The sequence below is a fragment of the Meriones unguiculatus genome, chromosome 21 (genome assembly GCF_030254825.1).
Source record: "Meriones unguiculatus strain TT.TT164.6M chromosome 21, Bangor_MerUng_6.1, whole genome shotgun sequence".
Lineage (NCBI taxonomy): Eukaryota > Metazoa > Chordata > Mammalia > Rodentia > Muridae > Meriones > Meriones unguiculatus.
This window is the reverse complement of record NC_083368.1, coordinates 4,442,173-4,460,042: the sequence shown is the minus strand read 5'-3', so window position 1 is coordinate 4,460,042 and position 17,870 is coordinate 4,442,173. Positions and strand designations below refer to the sequence as shown.

Genomic DNA, 17,870 nt, shown 5'->3' with positions numbered 1-17,870 from the left:
TAATATCAGTTATGATATGAAATATTCTGGAGAAGGAGCTTAGTTTATGATTCTTCTTTTCTAATTCTTCCCTTCTTCTACTACTATTATATCTGTTTAAGGACTTTATTTCTACTTATCCTTCTAGTTTTCTGTTGTTTCCACTGTGTCTCAACTAACAGATACGGATCTTTCAGTTTCAAATTGTAAACCACACTCACTTTGTGGTTCTTTCCCCTCTGTAGTAAAATTTGGTGAAAATCATTATTAGTTCATGCGCTTACATAAATGGAAAATTAACCCTATTTGTTGTTTGTGCCACAGCTTATGGACCTTTGCATGTGGTGACATAAATATATATATAATATAATATAATATAATATAATATAATATAATATATTATATATTATATATATTATACATTATATATAATGTATGCTTTTTATTCCTGTAAGTATTCGTTTGATACAGTGTTTTATGATATTATCATGATAAATCTTTTGTCTGCAATAGCTGAACTTTGGTTTGAACTCATTAGTGATTTACACAATTTAGACTTGGCATATAACTAAATGTGGTAGTATTTGGAAGATCTTAGAATAAACGTGATAGCTGTATTTAAAAACTTAATCTATTTAATGTCCTAACATATTTTTGATCAAATCCATTTGGACGAGATGGATTAGTCTCCTGTAAAATTATTAGCTGACTTTGAACTCATAATTTTTAACTGTAGTCACTCAGAATATACTTTGAAAAAATGGATAAGTACATTTAAATAAAGATACAATAACATCTTTGAAGAATTTATTCTTTTAACCCCTTTGTTCGGAACTACAGAAATATAGAAAGTTCAGAGATAGGCTCCTTTGTTCCATTGTACAAGACTTAGCATAGCTGCTCCAGGTTTGCCTTTATGTTTGCTGTGATGAAACACTGGCCAAATGCAACGTTAAGGAGGAAGGGATATAGCCTACCATCCATTATAGGGGTACTGAAGCAGAGACCATGGAAGACCACAGCTTACTGACTTGTCTCCCCTGGATTTCTTGTATAGCTCAGGCTCACTTGCCCAAGATCATTGCAGGCAGTGGGATGATCCATCCTATGTAAGTTAGCAATAGAGAAAATGCCCCTCAGACATGTCCACAAGGCACTCTGATGGAGGCGGTTTCTCAATGGAGGTTTTATCTTCCCACTGGGTCAAGTTGGCAAAGCAGAGTAGCTACCATAAAAGGTACACCTAGTCAGCAGACACCACTGTCTCCTGTTGCCTATTGCTGCAGCCATGGTCAACCCCATCGAGGCCAATGGCCAACCCTTGGGCCATTTATCCCTCAAGCTGCTTGCAGACATAGTTCCAAAGTCAGCAGAAAACTTTCATGCTCTGAATATGGAGAGAAAGGATTTGGATATAAGGGTTCTACATTTCACAGAATTATTCCAGGATTCATGTGCCAGGGTGGTGACTTCACACGCCATAATGGCACTAGCAGCAGATCCATCTATGGGGAGAAATTTGAGGATGAGAACTTTATCCTGAAGCATATAGGTCCATGGCAAATGCTGGACGAAACGCAAATGGTTCCCAGTTTTTTAAATTTAATATAATTGTTATTAATTACGGTTTATTCACTTTGTATCCTAGCTGTAGCCCCTCCCTCACCCCCTCCCAATCCCACTCTCCCTCTTCTCCTATGCCTCTCCCCAAGTCCAATCTGATAGGGGAGGTCCTCCTCCCCTCCCATCTGACCCTAGTCTATTAGGTCTCATCAGGACTGGCTTCATTGTCTTCCTCTGTGGCCTGGTAAGGCTGCTCCCCCCTCAGGGGGAGGTAATCAAAGAGCCAACTCATGAGTTCATGTCAGAGACAGTCCCTGTTCCCATTTGTAGGGAACCCTCTTGGGCACTGAGCTGCCACAGGCTACATCTGTGCAGGGGTTCTAGGTTATCTCCATGAATGGTCCTTGTTTGGAGTATCAGTCTCACAAAAGACCCCTGTGTCCAGATTTTTTAGTTCTGTTGCTCTCCTTGTGGAGCTCCTGTCCTCTCCAGGTCTTTCTATCTCTGCCTTCTTTCATAAGATTCCCTGTACTTTGCTCAAAGTTTGGCTATGAGTCTCAGCATATGTTTTGATACCCTGCAGGGTAGAGTCTTTCAGAGGCCCTCTGTGTCAGGCTCAGTTCCCAGTTTTTTATCTGCACTGCCAAGATAAAAAAACACTGAGTGGCTGAATGACAAGGATGTGATTTTTGGGAAGGTGAAAGAAGGCATGAACATTGTGGAAGCCATGGAGTGTTTTGGGTCTAGGAATAGCAAGACCAACAACAAGATGACAATTTCCGACTGTGGACAACTCTAAGTCTTTTGACTTGCAGCCATCTTGCCCACCAGACCATTCCATTCCTTCTGTAGCTCAGAAGTGTGCTCCTATCCCATTTGCTTGAAGTATGCTGTGATTTCTGCTCTCACTGAAGTTCTTTCAGTTCCATGTTTTCCTCATTCCCCTCCAAGTCTAGTTATATTGCAGAGTTAAATTTATGATTATGAATAAAAAGTAAACAAGAAAAAAGGTACACCTAGTCAAAGATTGGCAGAATCAATCATTGGTCATCTTGGCAGTATGTTTCAAAGATGACTAAAATTGGTTTTAGAACCTGGAATCGTTTATGAAACATCCTAAGTATAATACATGCAGTGTGAGTATTTCGAGTTAAAATGCAAAATAAACATTGCAAAATGTTTAGTTTGGAATAGTGAGTACTTCTATCAGAAGATAAGACCTATATGTCCAAACTACATTTTCACAGAGGTGTCAGAGTTTATATTATAAGCTTAGCCTGCTCATAAAAGTAGAAGAGTTATAAGAACATGACAAGGGAATGGGTTTTCTGCCTCCTAAACAACTATCTTAATAGCAAAGAAATTTGTAATTATCTCCTGAATACTTTACCTTGTCTTTTTGTTTGTTTGTTTGTTTGTTTTTCTGAAAATGGTGTTCAGAAAAAAAAACCTACTTTTTTCACAAACTACTTTATGTCAGGCTGGAGAGATAGCTCAGCAGTTAAAAGCACAGGCTTCTCTTGCAGAGGACTAATCTTCATTCCTATGACCCTCATCAGAGAAATCACAGCCACATGTAATTCAGGCTTATACACACACAGACACAGACACACACACAAGCACATACTTCACGTTTTGAACCAGAAGAGCTGGATGTTTTCATACACACAAATGTGCATTATCAATTTAACTATATAGAACATTAAATGTATGCTTATAACTAGTTTTAGTTCTTTTCATGCTGTAGTTTATATTTTGATACTGTTAAAGTAGTAAGAGTTTTTTGAGCTTTGGAACTCAAAGTATATAAATGAATATTTTGTTTTCTTTAGATGAACATTTCTTACATTTTAAAAGTTATCTGGGATAATATATCAATAAATAGAATCCTTCAGATAAGTCATATCATTATATAATACTTAACCCCTTGCTACTTGAAGGAATTTTTCCCCAGGGTGATGCTGGTACATCTCCTTGAGAACATTCTGCACAGACTGGTTAGGTGAAGATGGGTATGTAAGTAAGGATGTAGAGGAATTAGCAACTCAGGTGTGTGTGTTGTCCACAGCCCTAGCTTGCTAAAGTTGACAGAGAGTGAAATGAAACAGATAAGGTAAGTATTTCGGTACCCTGCTAAAAGCACGATGAAGTGTTTTGTTGGGAGACACTGCACATTCCCGGCAGGCACAGACTCTCCAGAGGTTGCCTAGGTGAGGCCCAGTTCACTCTTCCTTCCTTACATGCAAAGTTCCATTGTTAGAATCTGTGTGCTTACATTTCTTTTATCTTCAAATTAAAAGACATCCTGTTTTCACTTGAACCTCTTGTGTGAAACTTTTTGTTCTTTGGCATGAAAGTTTACTTCGTTTCAGTTCAAAACTCTTAGGCAGTTGGGCTTTGTTGTTTTTGTTTGTTTGTTGTTTTTGTTTTCCTTTTCCCCAAGCAACCTCTGTGGTTACCCTATGTAGCATGCATGGGTCCTCATCTCAGCTGGGACTTCACTGGTGGCGACTGGTGGAGCAGGGAAGAGATCTTAAGATCTGCTTTGCTGAACTGTCAGCTCACTGGCAGGAAATCCTTTGATATTCCGCTTAATCTAGAAAGCAGCCTAATAACATATACCGATTCATACTTTCCCAGGAACCCCAATATAACCCAGTGTCTCAGTGCTTCTGAGGTCTGATTTTGTACATGTGTCTGATTTTGTACAGTTAAAATGGTAAGTGCTATGCAAACATTTGGAAATTCTTTTATTTTCTTTTTGAAAAGGTAATTGTCACAATCATACTGGCACTGGCTATTAGTGCCATTTACTTTGACCTGAAAAATGATCCTGCTGGCATTCAGAATAGGTAAGTAAATTTGGACTCCCCCCACCTCCAATCTGTAGGATAGAAATTAGCATGAATTAGTTCTGAGAAAAAAAAAGTAGAAAGTATATTTTAGAAAAAAAGTACAGAAGCCTACTCTAGAGGCAAAGCAACCAAATTTGGATCTTGGTTTTGATAAAATTTTCTTAATTTCTTTAAGCTTATGAATATTGATTAACGATTTAAACTTAATAAACATTCAGGATAAATGTCACTTTTTGTGGGAAGGAATGAGTTGTGAATTGAAAACTGTAAGAGTTGTCTTTTTCATATATACAAATCACAAAATGTGTATGTGTTGATGTAAACACATAAAAAATAAATATATTCTCTTAACCAATTTCAAGTATGTAGTTCAGTGGCATTAATAACATTCACACTATTGTGTCTGTTGACAACATCCATCTCCAGATAAGTAATTTTTTTCCAATGGATCCAACATGTTCATTAAGTAATTGCTCAGTGCCCACTTCATCTCACCCCTGGGAAGTACCATCCTACCTGTGTCTCTACATTTCACAACTCTAGAAATGAAATTGCTGTATGTGGAGTCATAAGTGTTTGTCCTTTGATGACTGACTTATTTCCCTCAGTACAATGTCTTAATGGTTCATCCATTTTGCAGCTTAGTCAGAATTACTTTCCTTTGTAAGGCTCATTTAGTTCTCTCTCTCTCTCTCTCTCTCTCTCTCTCTCTCTCTCTGTCTCTCTGTGTACATCTTTGTGTGTTTGTGTATGTGTGTTTGCTAGCTCTCTATTTATTTTTGTTTGTTTATCTATCCAATTACCTGTTCCTGAAATTTTTTGTTGCTTCCATTTGTTGGTTGTTGTGTATAATATTATGATTCTACGACTACATTTTGTATCTCTGCTTTCAGTCTCTCAGGAACCTTACCAGTAGAATTGCTAAATTATGATTGTTTTCTGAGGAAATTCAATTTTTGTCTTCCATAGCAGTTGTACCATTTTATGTTCTTTGCTGCTGCATACAGGTGTTTCAATTTTTTTTCATCATGAGTAGTTACTTATTTTTTTATTAATTACAGTTTATTCACTTTGTATCCCAACTGTAGCCTCCTCCCTCATTCCCTCCTAATTCTACCCTTCCTGCCTTTTCTCCACCCATGCCCCTCCCTCACTCCACTGATAGGGGAGGTCCTACTTTCATTCCATAGTATCCTAGTCTATCAAGTCTCATCAGGAGTGGCTGCATTGTCTTCCTTTGTGGCCAGGTAAGACTGTACCCCCTTGAGGGGGAGGTGATCAAAGAGCCAGCCACTGAGTTCATGGGGACAGTCCCTGTTCCCATTACTAGGGGACCCACTTACAGACTGAACTACAACGTGCTACATCTGTGCAGGGGTTCTAGGTTATCTCCATGAATGGTCCTTGGTTAGCGTATCAGTCTCAGAAAAGACCTCTGTTTCCCATAATTTTTTTTCTTTGCTCTCCTTGTGGAGCTCCTGTCCCCTCCAGGTCTTTCTATCTCCCCCTTCTTTTATAGGATTCCCTGCACTCTGCCCAAAGTTTGGCTATGACTCTCAGCATCTGCTTTGATACCCTACAGAGCAGAGTATTTCAGAGGCCCTCTGTGTCAGGCTCCTGTCCTGTTCCCTGTTTTCTCCCTCTTCTGATGTCCATCCTGTTTGCCTTTCTGAGTGAGGATTGATCATCTTAACCCAGGGTCCTCCTTCTTGATTAGCTTCTTTAGGTGTACAAAGTTTAGTATGATTATCCTATATTATATGTCCAATATCCACTTATAAGTGAGTATATACCATGTGTGTCTTTCTGCTTCTGGGATAACTCACTCAGGATGATCTTTTCTAGTTCCCACCATTTACCTACAAATTCCATGATTTCCTTATTTTTAATTGCTGAGTAGTATTCGATTGTGTTAATAAACCACAATTTCTGTCTCCATTCCTCAACTGAGACCTCTGTGGTTGTTTATTTTTTAATAATAAAGATCAATTTAATCTTTGAGAAATACATATTTTATTTGTTTGTCTGTTTTCTAATTCATTGTAGGGTTTTAAGAATACTTCATTTTACTGGGCTATATTTCCTTGTTAAATAAACATTTTATAAGTATTCTCTCTAATTCTGTGGTTTGCCTCCTTTCTGTGTTGGTAGAATTCGTTAATACACATATAGTTTTTTTTGTTTTGTTTTGTTTTGTTTTTTTAATCCAACCCCTGTAGCTCCCTCCCTCCTCACCTCCATCTTCCTCACCCATGTCACTCCCCCAGTCCACTGATAGGGGAGGTCCCCCTCCCCTTCCCTCTGATCCTACTCTATCAGGTCTCATCAAGAGTGGCTGTGTTGTCTTCCTCTATGGCCTGGTAAGGCTGCTCCCCCTTCAGGGGGAGGTGATCAAAGAGCAAACCAATCAGTTCCTGTCAGAGACAGTCTCTGTCTCTATTACTATGCCACCCATTTGGACATTGAACTGCCATGGACTACGTCTGTGCAGGGGCTCCAGACCATCTCCATGAGCAGTCCTTGGCTGGAGTATCAGTCTCAGAAAAGACCCCTGTGCCCAGACTTTTTTGATGTGTTGCTCTTCTTTTGGAACTCCTGTTCCCTCCAGGTCTTTCTATATCCCCCTTCTTTCATAAAATTCCCTGTACTCTGCTCAAAGTTTGGCTATGAGTCTCAGCCTCAATACCCTGCAGGGTAGAGCCTTTCAGAGGCCCTTTATGTTAGGCTCCTGTCCTGTTCCCTGTTTTCTCCCACTTCCGATGTCCGTCTCATTTGCCTTTCTGAATGGAGATTGATCATTTTACCCTGGGTCTTTGTTCTTGCTTTGCTTCTTTCGGTGTACAGATTTTAATATATTTATCCTATATCTAATATTAGATATATCTGATATTAGAGATATTAGATATATCTGATATCTAATAGAGTCTAATATCCACTTATGAGTGAGTATATACCCTGTGTGTCTTTCTGCTTCTGGGATACCTCACTCAGAATGATCTTTTCCATTTACCTGCAAATTTCATTATTTCCTTGTTTTTTATCGCTGAATAATAGTCCATTGTGTAGATGTACCACAATTTCTGTATCCATTCCTCAACTGAGGGGCATCTGGGCTGTTCCCAGCTTCTGGCTATTACTAATGAAGATGCTACAAAAATGGTTGAGCAGATGTCCTTGTATACTTGAGTGTCTTTAGGATATATGCCTAGGAGTGGTATGGCTGGATCTTGAGGTAGCACTATTCATAATTGTCTGAGAAAGCGCCAGGTTGATTTCCAAAGTGGTTGTATAAGTTTACATTCTTACCAGCAGTGGAGGAGGGTTCCCCTTTCTCCACATCCTCTCCAGCATTTGTTGTCACTTGAGTTTTTGATCTTAGCCATTCTGATGGGTGGACAGTGATGATTTGCACCCCCCTGATGAGTAAGGAAGGTGAACATTTCTTTAAGTGTTTCTCTGCCATTCGGTATTCCTCTACAGAGAATTCTCTGTTTAGCTCTGTACCCCATTTTTTAATTGGATTACTTGATTTGGTGCTGTTTAACTTCTTGAGTTCTTTATATATACTGCATATTAGCCCTCTGTCAGATATAGGGTTGGTGAAGATCCTTTCCCAATATGTAAGCAGTTGTTCTGTTTTGATGACAGTGTCCTTTGCTTTACACAAGCTTTTCAGTTTCATGAGGTCCCATTTATTGATTGTTGCTCTTAGAGCCTGTGCTGTTGCTGTTCTGTTCAGGAAGTTGTCTCCTGTGCCAATGAGTTCCAGGCTCTTCCCCACTTTTTCTTTTAACCAATTTAGTGTGTCTGGTTTTATATTGAAGTCTTTGGACTTTAGTTTTGTGCAGGGTGAGAAGTATAGATCTACTTGCATTTTTCTCTATGTGTACATCCAGTTAGACCAGAAAAATTTGTTGAAGAGGCTATCTTTTTTCCATTGAATGGTTTTGGAATCTTTGTCAAAAATCATGTGTCCATAAGTGTGTAGATTTATTTCAGTGTCTTCTATTCTATTCCATTGATCCACCATTCTGTTTCTATGCCAGTACCATGCAGTTTTTAGTATTGTTGCTCTATAGCACAGCTTGAGATCACAGATGGAGATACCTCCTGAAGATCTTTTACTGTAGAGAATTGTTTTAGCAATTCTGGGTTTCTTGTTGTTCCATATGAAGGTGAGAATTTTTCTTTCAAGGTCTGTAAAGAATTGTGTTGGTAATTTGATGGGAATTACATTGAATCTGTAGATTGCTTTTGGTAAGATGGCCATTTTTACTATGTTAATCCTGCCAAGCCATGAGCATGGGAGATCTTTCCATCTTCTGATATCTTCTTCTAATTCTTTCTTCAAAGACTGGAAATTTTTTTCATACAAGTCTTTGACTTGCTTGGTTAGGGTCACTCCAAGGTACTTTAAGTCCTTTGTGAAGGGTGTTATTTCCCTAATTTCTTTCTCAGCCCTTTTGTCTTTTGTATACAGGAGGGCTACTGGGTTTTTTTGTTTTGTTTTGTTTTGTTTTTTGAGTTAATTTTGTATCCGGCCACTTTGCTGAAGGTGTTTATCAGCTGTAGGAGTTCCCTCTTAGAATTTTGGGGGTCACTCAGGTATACTACCATATCATCTGCAAATAGTGATACTTTGATGTCTTCCTTTCCAATTTGTATCCCCTTGATCACCTTTAATTGTCTTATTGCTCTAGCAAGGACTTTCAGAACTATGTTGAAGAGATATGGAGAGAGTGGACAGCCTTGCCTTGTCCCTGATTTCAGTGGGATTGATTTAAGTTTCTCTCTGTTCAGTTTGATGTTGGCTATAGGCTTGCTGTATATTGCCTTTACTATGTTTAGGTATGTGCCTTGTATCCCTGATCTCTCCAATACTTTAAACATGAATGGATGTTGGATTTTGTCAAATGTTGTTTTGGCATCTAAGGAGATTATCATATGTTTTTTTTTTCTTTCAGTTTGTTTGTGTGGTGGATCACATGGATGGATTTCTATATATTGAACCACCCCTACATACATGGGATGAAGCCCACTTGGTCATAGTAGATGATATCTTTGATGTGTTCTTGTATTCGGTTTGCAAGTATTTTGCTGAGTATTTATGCATCAATGTTCATAAAGGAGATTGGCCTGAAATTCTCTTTCCTTGTTGGGTCTTTGTGAGGTTTAGGTACCAAGGTGACTGTGGCTTCATAGAATGAGTTTGGTAGTGTTCCTTCGGTTTCTATTTGGTGGAATAGTTTGAGGAGTATTGGTGTTATCTCTTCTTTGAAGGTCTGGTAGAATTCTGCACTGAAATTATCTGGCCCTGGGCTTTTTTTTGAATGGGAGGTTTTTGATGACAGCTTCTATATCCTTAGGGGTTAAAGGACTATTTAATTGATTTACCTGGTCTTGAATCAGCTTTGGTAAGTGGAATCTATCAAGAAAATTGTCCATTTCATTTAGATTTTCATTTTGTGGTGAATAGACTTTTGAAGTAAGACCTAATGATTGTTTGGATTTCCTCAGTGTCTGTTGTTATGTCTCCCTCTTCATTTCTGATTTTATTAATCTGGATAATGTCTCTCTACCTTTTAGTTAGTTTGGCTAAGGGTTTGTCTATTTTGTTGATTTTCTGAAAGAACCAGCTCTTGGTTGCATTGATTCTTTGAATAGTTTTATTTGTTTCAAATTTATTGATTTCAGCCCTAAGTTTGATTATTTCTAGCTGTCCATTCTTCTTTATTGTGTCTGCCTCTTTTGTCTCTTTGGCTTTTAGGTGAGCCATTAAGTTGCTTGAATGAGATGTTTCAAATTTCTTCTTGAAGCCACTTAGTGCTATGAACTTTCCTCTTAGCACTGCTTTCATCATGTCCTATAAGTTTGGGTATGTTGTGCCTTCATTTTCATTGAGTTCTAGGAAGACTTTTATTTCTTTATTTCTCTCCTGACCCAGCTATAATTGAGTAGCGAGTTTTTCAGTTTCCATGCATGTGTAGGCTTTTTGCTATTTCTGTTGTTGTTGAGGTCCAGCTTTACTCTCAGGTAATATATATCTTTATGACTTAAGTGTGTTTCTTGTATGCAACAGATTGTTGGATCTTGTTTATGTATTCATTCTGTTAGTCTGTGTCTTTTTATTGGCTAGTTGAGTCCATTGATGTTGAGGGAGATCAATGACCAGTGGCTATTAGATCCTTTGATATTGATGTTGACTGTGGGAGTGTGTTTGTGTGCTTGGCTACTTTTAGTTTTGCTATAGTGAGGTTATTTATTTCCTGTGTTTTCTTGAATGTACTTAGCTTTCCTGGGTTGTATTTTTCCTTCTAGTATCTTCTGTAACAGTGGATTTGTGTGTAAGTGTTGTTGACATTTGTTTTTGTCATTGAATATCTTGTTTTCTCCGTCTCTGATGATTGAGAGTTTTTCTGGGTATTGTATCTGTGTTCTCTTAAGGTCTGCATGATCTCAATCCAGGCCCTTCTGGCTTTCATAGTCTCTGTTGATTAGTCAGGTGTAAATCTGATGGGTTTACCATTATATGTTACTTGGCCTTTTTCCCTTGCAGCTTTTAGTATTTTTTTTCTTTGTTCTGTATACTTACTCTTTTGATTATTTTGTGGTGGGAGGATTTTCTTTTCTGTTCGAATTTATTAGGTGTTCTGTAGGCCTCTTGCATTCTTATAAGCCTCTCCTTTAAGTTGGGGAAATTTTCTTCTATAATTTTGTTGAAAATATTTTCTGGGCCTGGAGGAGGTCATCTCCTTATTACTCTATTCCTATTATTCTTAGGTTTTGTCTTTCCTGTTGTCTTAGATTTCTTGGACAGTCTGTGTCAGGAATTTTAGATTTAAATATTTAGATTTAACATTTTCTTTGATGGATACATTGATTTCTTCCATTGTATCTTCCACACCTGAGATTCTTTCTTCCATCTCTTGTAGTCTGTTGGTTATGCTTACCTCTGTAGTTCATGTTTTCTTCCCTAACTTCTTTCTCTCCATGATTTCCTCCATTTGTATTTTCTTTAATTGTTCCAATTCTAGATCCTGAGCCGTTTTTTTTTTTTATTTCCTTCATCTGTATGACAGTACTTTCCTATTTTTCCTTCAATTCCTTCAGCTGTTTGTTTGAACATTCCTCTGTTTCTTTTACTTCTTCCAGTGATTTAAGTATTTTCTCTCTAAAGGCCACAAACTATTTGGCTGCATCTTCGTGTATTTCTTTACAGATGGCCATAATCTGTTTTTATCTTCCTCTATTTCTTTATGGATGGCCATAATCTGTTTGACTTTATCTTCCTCTAATTCTTTATGCATTTTATTTGTTTCCTCTATTATTCTCTTCATAAGCATAGATGTAAGGTCATCTCCTTGAATTTCGTTTATGCTGGGGTGTCCAGGGCTGCTTGCCCCTGGCTAACTGGGTTCTGGAGATGCCATATTGCTCTGTCTTTTTTTTGGTTGAGCTTTTACGCTGGCCTCTACCCATTGGTCTATCTTAGGTGTTGGGTATTACTTTTTGGTGTTTCCTGGAATCCTGGGGTGAGAATTCCCTTGGCAGGAAGATGATTTTTCCTGAAGGAGGCTTCCTCAGCTTTTTGGGAATGGTCACTGAATGGCCAGTGTTTTTCAGGAATTGCCACAGTTCACCTCAGGCATATAGACCTGAGTGGTAACTGTGGTCTTTGTTAGTCAAGGGGGCTCTCCTCTGACCCAGAGAAGTCCTGGAGACAGCTGCTCTGCTTCTGGGTTTCTTGCTCTAAATTTAGTGAGCTGCTGATGGAACCTGGGCTCCCCATGGTTTGGTCTGTTAGGGATAACCGGTTGCCCCTTGGAGCAGTATCTGGGGGCTGATCTCAGGGATCCCAGGCTTCCATAGGTCTGAGGTTGGAGCTCTGTGTCCCTGTACCCAAGTGATAATCCGTGGCAGGTGAGTACAGCTCTCATGCATGAGTCTAGAGCCTGGGCCCTGGGGGACCCAGAAACTTTTCCAGAGCTGGGTGTTCTCAGGTAGGGCCAGATGTTTCTGCCTCACCGTGGTGTTTCCTCCCCACAGGGAGACCCAGTCTTTGGTGTATTGAGGTCTACAGTTCTGTCTGGGATGGCGAGTAGAGTGTTGAGGCTCAGGTGTGTGGTGGATCCAAGCTGGCAACTGGGCACATGGCAGGGACCTGGGAATTTTTCTGGAGAACTTTTTTTGCATGTGGTGTGGAGTCAGATGAGTGCTTTAAGCCTGGACCTGCTGTTTCCCTTGCTGTAGGGTTTTCTCCCAAAAGGGAAACCCAGTCTCTGATGCCCTGGGTTACACAGTTCTGTCTGTGACAGAGAGTCAGGTGCAGCAAGTCTCTGAGCTTGTGGCTGGAACCCCAGTCTGGGCTGGCGGCTGTGCATCCGCTGGTCCCTGGGACCTTTTCCAGGGAGAGACTGGGTGACCTAAGGTCAGTCTCATTTGCTTCCTTCCCTGTGGGGTTTTCTCATGACTGGGAATCCCAGTCTCTGGTGTTTTGGGGCCCACAGTTCAGCCTGGAAAGGTGATCAGGACACACAGGCATATGGCAACCGAGTGCCTTCTTGGATGGAAGAACTCTTCTGGGTTTAAGCTGGGTGACCTGAGAGTGGACCTTATTGCTTCCCACACCATGGGGTTTCTTCTCACTTGGGAATCACAATCGCTGGTGTTTTAGGGCCCACACTTCAGTCTCTTGGTCACTGTGCTGACACTGCTGTCCTGTTCCTCAGACACAGTGTCTTCTTGGCCCCACTATCTTGGATCCCTCTCGCATGTATAGTTTTTATTTTGATATTATTTGTGTTTTTTTTCTACTGCTTGTAAGATGACTTCCCTGTGTTGTTTATTTATTTGACTTGAAAATTAAGTGTAGGTGTGGGACTCAATTTCTGTTAACTCTATTATGATAATGTGCAGATTCAGTCACAATTCTGTCCTTGAAATGATTCAAGTGTGTTTAGTATTTTGACTGTTTGTATATCTATGCACCATGGTGTGTACCTAGTGCCTGATGATGGCAGAATAGAAGTATCCGATTGCTTAAAACTGGAATTACGGATAGTTGTGAGTGGGCAGGTGGGTGCTAGAAATTGACCCCATGTTCTCTGGAAGAGCAGTAAGTGCTCTTAGCCACTGAGAAATCTCTCCAGCACATCCTTGAAATTTTTTTTTTCAATGCAGTTTATTCAGAAACCTTGAACAATCCTCGGACCCTGGGGAAAGCCAACCCACAGCTTAAATAGCCTCTGGGTAGCCAACCCAGGCATGCCATGTGGGCAATGCAGATAGGTCCACATACATGGAAGCAAGCCAGATCCTCAGCCTTAGCCAAATGTGGAATTGTTCGTGACAGAGAGCACTCACCATCGGGAAGGTGGAAGGCGGAAACCAGCTCCATCTTTAAGGCATAGCATTCTGCAGCTCTCTACAGTTCCCCCTTTTTGTTTTAGATGCATCAGGCAAGAGTAGAGGTCTGATCTCTGATATTAGAAATAAATTGGGACTTTGTACCGATGTTCGTTTGGGTGTCATCCACCCAAAGAGCATCAGACCCGTCCGATACCTTTTTCTCAGAGGCGGGACCTGGGCATCAACCCGCATGCAACCAGACAAATTTTCTCCTTTTTGAGATGTGGGTCTTACCATGTTTCCCAGTATGGCCTGAACTTCTCAGCTGAAGTTTTTGATCTTCTTGCCTCAGCCTCCTGAGTGGCTGAGACTAAAAAGTACATGCTGCTGAAGCCAGCTTTAGAGTGAGATATTTTAATTGCTGTGCCATGCTATGAGCATGTGTGCTCAGTAGTAGCACTGACCTCAGGGTCATACTCCCTGCCATGATTCATTGAGAACCACAGTCTGCTATAGACATTTAATTCAGTGTTTGGCATTCATAGGCTCAGGTCACCATCCAGAGTCCAGAATGTGTAGATGGTATTATTCCCATTTTACTATTGAGGACTGATAAAGTCATTTCATGTGTGGAAAACACTGATTGTGTTCAGAAGAATAACATAAAAGTCTATCATTCATAAGTTTTCTTTCTGTATAGAATGAGTTAGCATTACTCTAGTGAGCTGTTTTTAGAGTTATATCATTATGATTTTGCCTTCCTTAAAGGCTGAAATAGCAAGATTGTTTCTAAAATCACTAGTAATTGGTGATTTCTGTGGGGGTCCTTTCTTAGTCAAACACAGTATGTACACAGAATCTAGAGGCTGTGGACTTTGTACGGTGTGTAGTATCTGGGAAGAAAGTTGAGGGCTGGAGCAGTGGCTCAGAGGTTAAAAGCACTTATTGCTCATCTAAGGCCTTTAGTTCAAGTCCCAGTTTTAAGTAAATTGACAGTTTTTTGTTGGGTTTCATCCTACTCTGATTTTTTATTGCTGTGATAAAATACACTGACCAAAAAGCAACTTGAAGAAGAGAGATTTATTTCAGTTCTAGGTTAAAGTCTGTTGTGGGAAATTCAAGCCAAAATGTAAAGCATCAACATCATTGTCAAAAGCTTGAAGAGAATAAGCAGAAATCTATGACTGCTTGACTCAGCAGGCATTGTCTTTTCTTACACATGCCAGGGCCCAGCCCATGCAATGGTGCTGACCACATTCAGTTAAGACTATCCCCCATGAACATGCGTGGGGGCTAGCTGATCTGCATGAGTCCTCATTAATACTCTTCCCAGGTGATTCTGTGCTGTATCAAGTTGACAGTTAAATAGTGCAGGCTGCACTGATAGCCATCTTCTGATGTGTGCAGGACACAGTTAGACATGCCTAAAATGTTCTGTTTCCCAATACCATCATATTAGGAGGTCATTCCTTCAATAGGAATTTTATAGCAACAACAGTTTAGTTCACAATAGTCTAAGACCAAGAGTTTCAGTATCTGCTGTAACATGTAGTCACTGGAGTCAAATAGTTACCACTGTAGGAACACAGACACAGGGGAGAGATGGTGACAATGCCAGTCTTCCTTCTCTGTGTATAAGCATGTATGCATGCATGTGTATGAGTCTGTGCCATGGTGCTCTTGCAGTGACCAGCTCTCTCATGGTGGTCCTTAGGACTAAACTCAGGTTCAATCTGAATTGAACCTGTACCTGCTGAGCATCCTACTAGGCTCCCTCTCTGTGTTAACCAAAGCAGCTTTTCTTTAGAAAATATTTGTTGGTGGAATATCACTTGTAGACTACTGACCTAAGAACATGGAGTTGACTGATACTCTGTACCCATTCTGTCGTGGCAGAGTTGGTGTATTATATTTCCTGGCTGCTGACCAGTGTGTTACCAGTATGTCATCTGTGCAGCTCTTTGTAGTGGAGAAGAAACTCTTCATGTGAGTAGATCACTATTCTAGCTGTGTGTCAGACTGGCCACCTCCAGAACTGGGTCAAATTACTATCCTAATGTTATCAATATCTTTTGTTTGTTTGTTTAATTGAAAATATAAATTGTATGAGTATGTGTTTATGTTACACAGTATGGATTTTTTAAATGCATAGAATTACAGTATTAAGAAAAGGGCAGTCACAAGAAAGGTGGAGAATTAAGAATGTATGGTGCCTGCTAACCAAAGAAAGCAGAGTTTCAAGTTTGGGTTATGGTTAGTAAACCCCAGTAATGTGAGAGAAAGCAGAAACAGCAGAGCTGGAAGTATCTTGTTTTCATTAATCATAGGTTGGTAACTCCAGCAAATGAAATTTGAAGTGCTTCAGAACAGTTAGGTGGTTCAGCAGCTAGACGTAGTAAGGTCACCTTGGCAAAGGAAGAGCAGGTACAAGCCTTGGTGGCTGGCAGCATGGAAAGAGCCTGAAGACAGCATCACAGAAGATGGCTGTTCTTTCTCCTGTGTTTCTCAGAGGTCATTGAGTTTTTGCCCACCTTCATGTGCCAACAAAATGAATCAAAAGAGAAAAAAAGGAACAAAGACACTCGTGAAAGAGTTTAAAATAACCACAGAAAGAGGTCAGGAAGAGGAGGGGTTAGATTTTTTAACTGGCAGGGCTATAAGTTTATAAGGTATGACTATTGAAGGAAGAAGTTTTGCTTTAAAAAAAACTGGAAGTAACAGAAGCTAAAAGAGGAGTGAAATGAAGCTTCACTGGGGGCTTTGGAGAATAACAACTTCATCTTCTTTGGAACATGTAGCAGAACCTCTGAGGTACATTTCTCCAGAAGGATCCAGCATCAGAGGAGTAGTTGCTGTGCAGAACAAGGGCACATGGACCCTGTCTCCCCAGAGTGCTGTAATGAGAGACAGTTATAATCTGAGAACTTCCTGAAGGTGACACCTAAGATGGAAGCCAGGGGGGTCAGCCTGGAGAATGTGAGTGCTGCCTTACTAGAACTCTGATGGTGCAGCAGGCACCCCATCATCTGTTCCGAGACTTCTAGACTAACCTAGAGTCTATGTGCTCTGTTTTTACAGGCATGAGTATATCAGTGGATATTACAGAGTATCTTCTTACTTCTTTGGAAAGCTGATATCTGATTTATAAGCTGATATCTGATTTATTACCCATGAGGATGTTGCCAAGTGTTATATACACTTGTATAGTATACTTCATGTTAGGTAAGTAACAGGCCAAACAGAAATGCCTTTAGTCTTGGCTGTGAAGTGAAGCTAACTTCTCCTTGTATTTTTTATTTACCTTTTTCTATGTATCTATATAGCTGTGTCTATATAATTGTTCATACTCTGATGCATACTCTCTAATAAGAAAACCAAGTTGGGGGTCTTTCCTGAGACTGATACTCCAACCAAGGACTATGCATGGAGATAACGTCAGACCCCTGCACAGATGTAGTCCATGACAGTTTAGTATCCAAGTGGGTTCCATTGTAATAGGAACAGGGACTGTCTCTGACATGAACTGATTGGCCTGCTCTTTAATTACCTCCCCCTAAGGGGGAATCAGCATTACCAGGCCACAGAAGAAGGCAATGCAGCCACTCTTGATGAGACCTAATTGAGTAGGATCAGAAGGAAGGAAAAGAAGACCTCCCCTATCAGTGGACTTGGGGAGGGGCATGCATACAGAGTGTGGAGGAAGGGAGGGATTGGGACGGAGGAGGAAGGGAACCACATGGGGGATACAAAGCGAATAAAGTATAATTAATAAAGAAAAAAAAGAAAACGAAGTTGAGTTTGGAAGCATTATTTGTTTGCTAAAAAAGAATTCAGACAGAACTTATTTTTATATTAGGTCCAGGCTTTGACCTTAGGATCACTGTATCCAAATTTCCATATTTTTCATTTCTGCATGTTCACATGCGTACATACCAGTAATTATATTTTTAAAGCACTATCATATGAGATACACTGGTAAAGTTTAAATGTTCCATTTTATATGTGAGATTTATCATAAAGAATATGACATGAGATCTAGAACCTTAGATTCCTGATCCATTTTCTCACCACTGTTTCAAAATCATCAGCTTGTATGATGTATATATTGTCAGACACACACACATT

At 39.8% G+C, this 17,870-nt stretch overlaps 1 protein-coding gene and 1 pseudogene across 1 annotated transcript in view; both read left to right on the top strand.

Moving 5' to 3' along the window:
* The window catches only part of LOC110541504 (broad substrate specificity ATP-binding cassette transporter ABCG2-like), a 58,706-nt gene that overhangs the window by 26,754 nt on the left and 14,082 nt on the right, over positions 1-17,870 (top strand). Inside the window, 4 exon segments of the mRNA XM_060373924.1 lie at positions 4,312-4,394; positions 15,642-15,731; positions 16,824-16,890; positions 16,892-16,967. Of these exon segments, the coding sequence (XP_060229907.1) occupies positions 4,312-4,394; positions 15,642-15,731; positions 16,824-16,890; positions 16,892-16,967 (316 nt within the window).
* On the top strand, positions 2-4,305 carry LOC110541502 (peptidyl-prolyl cis-trans isomerase A-like; annotated as a pseudogene).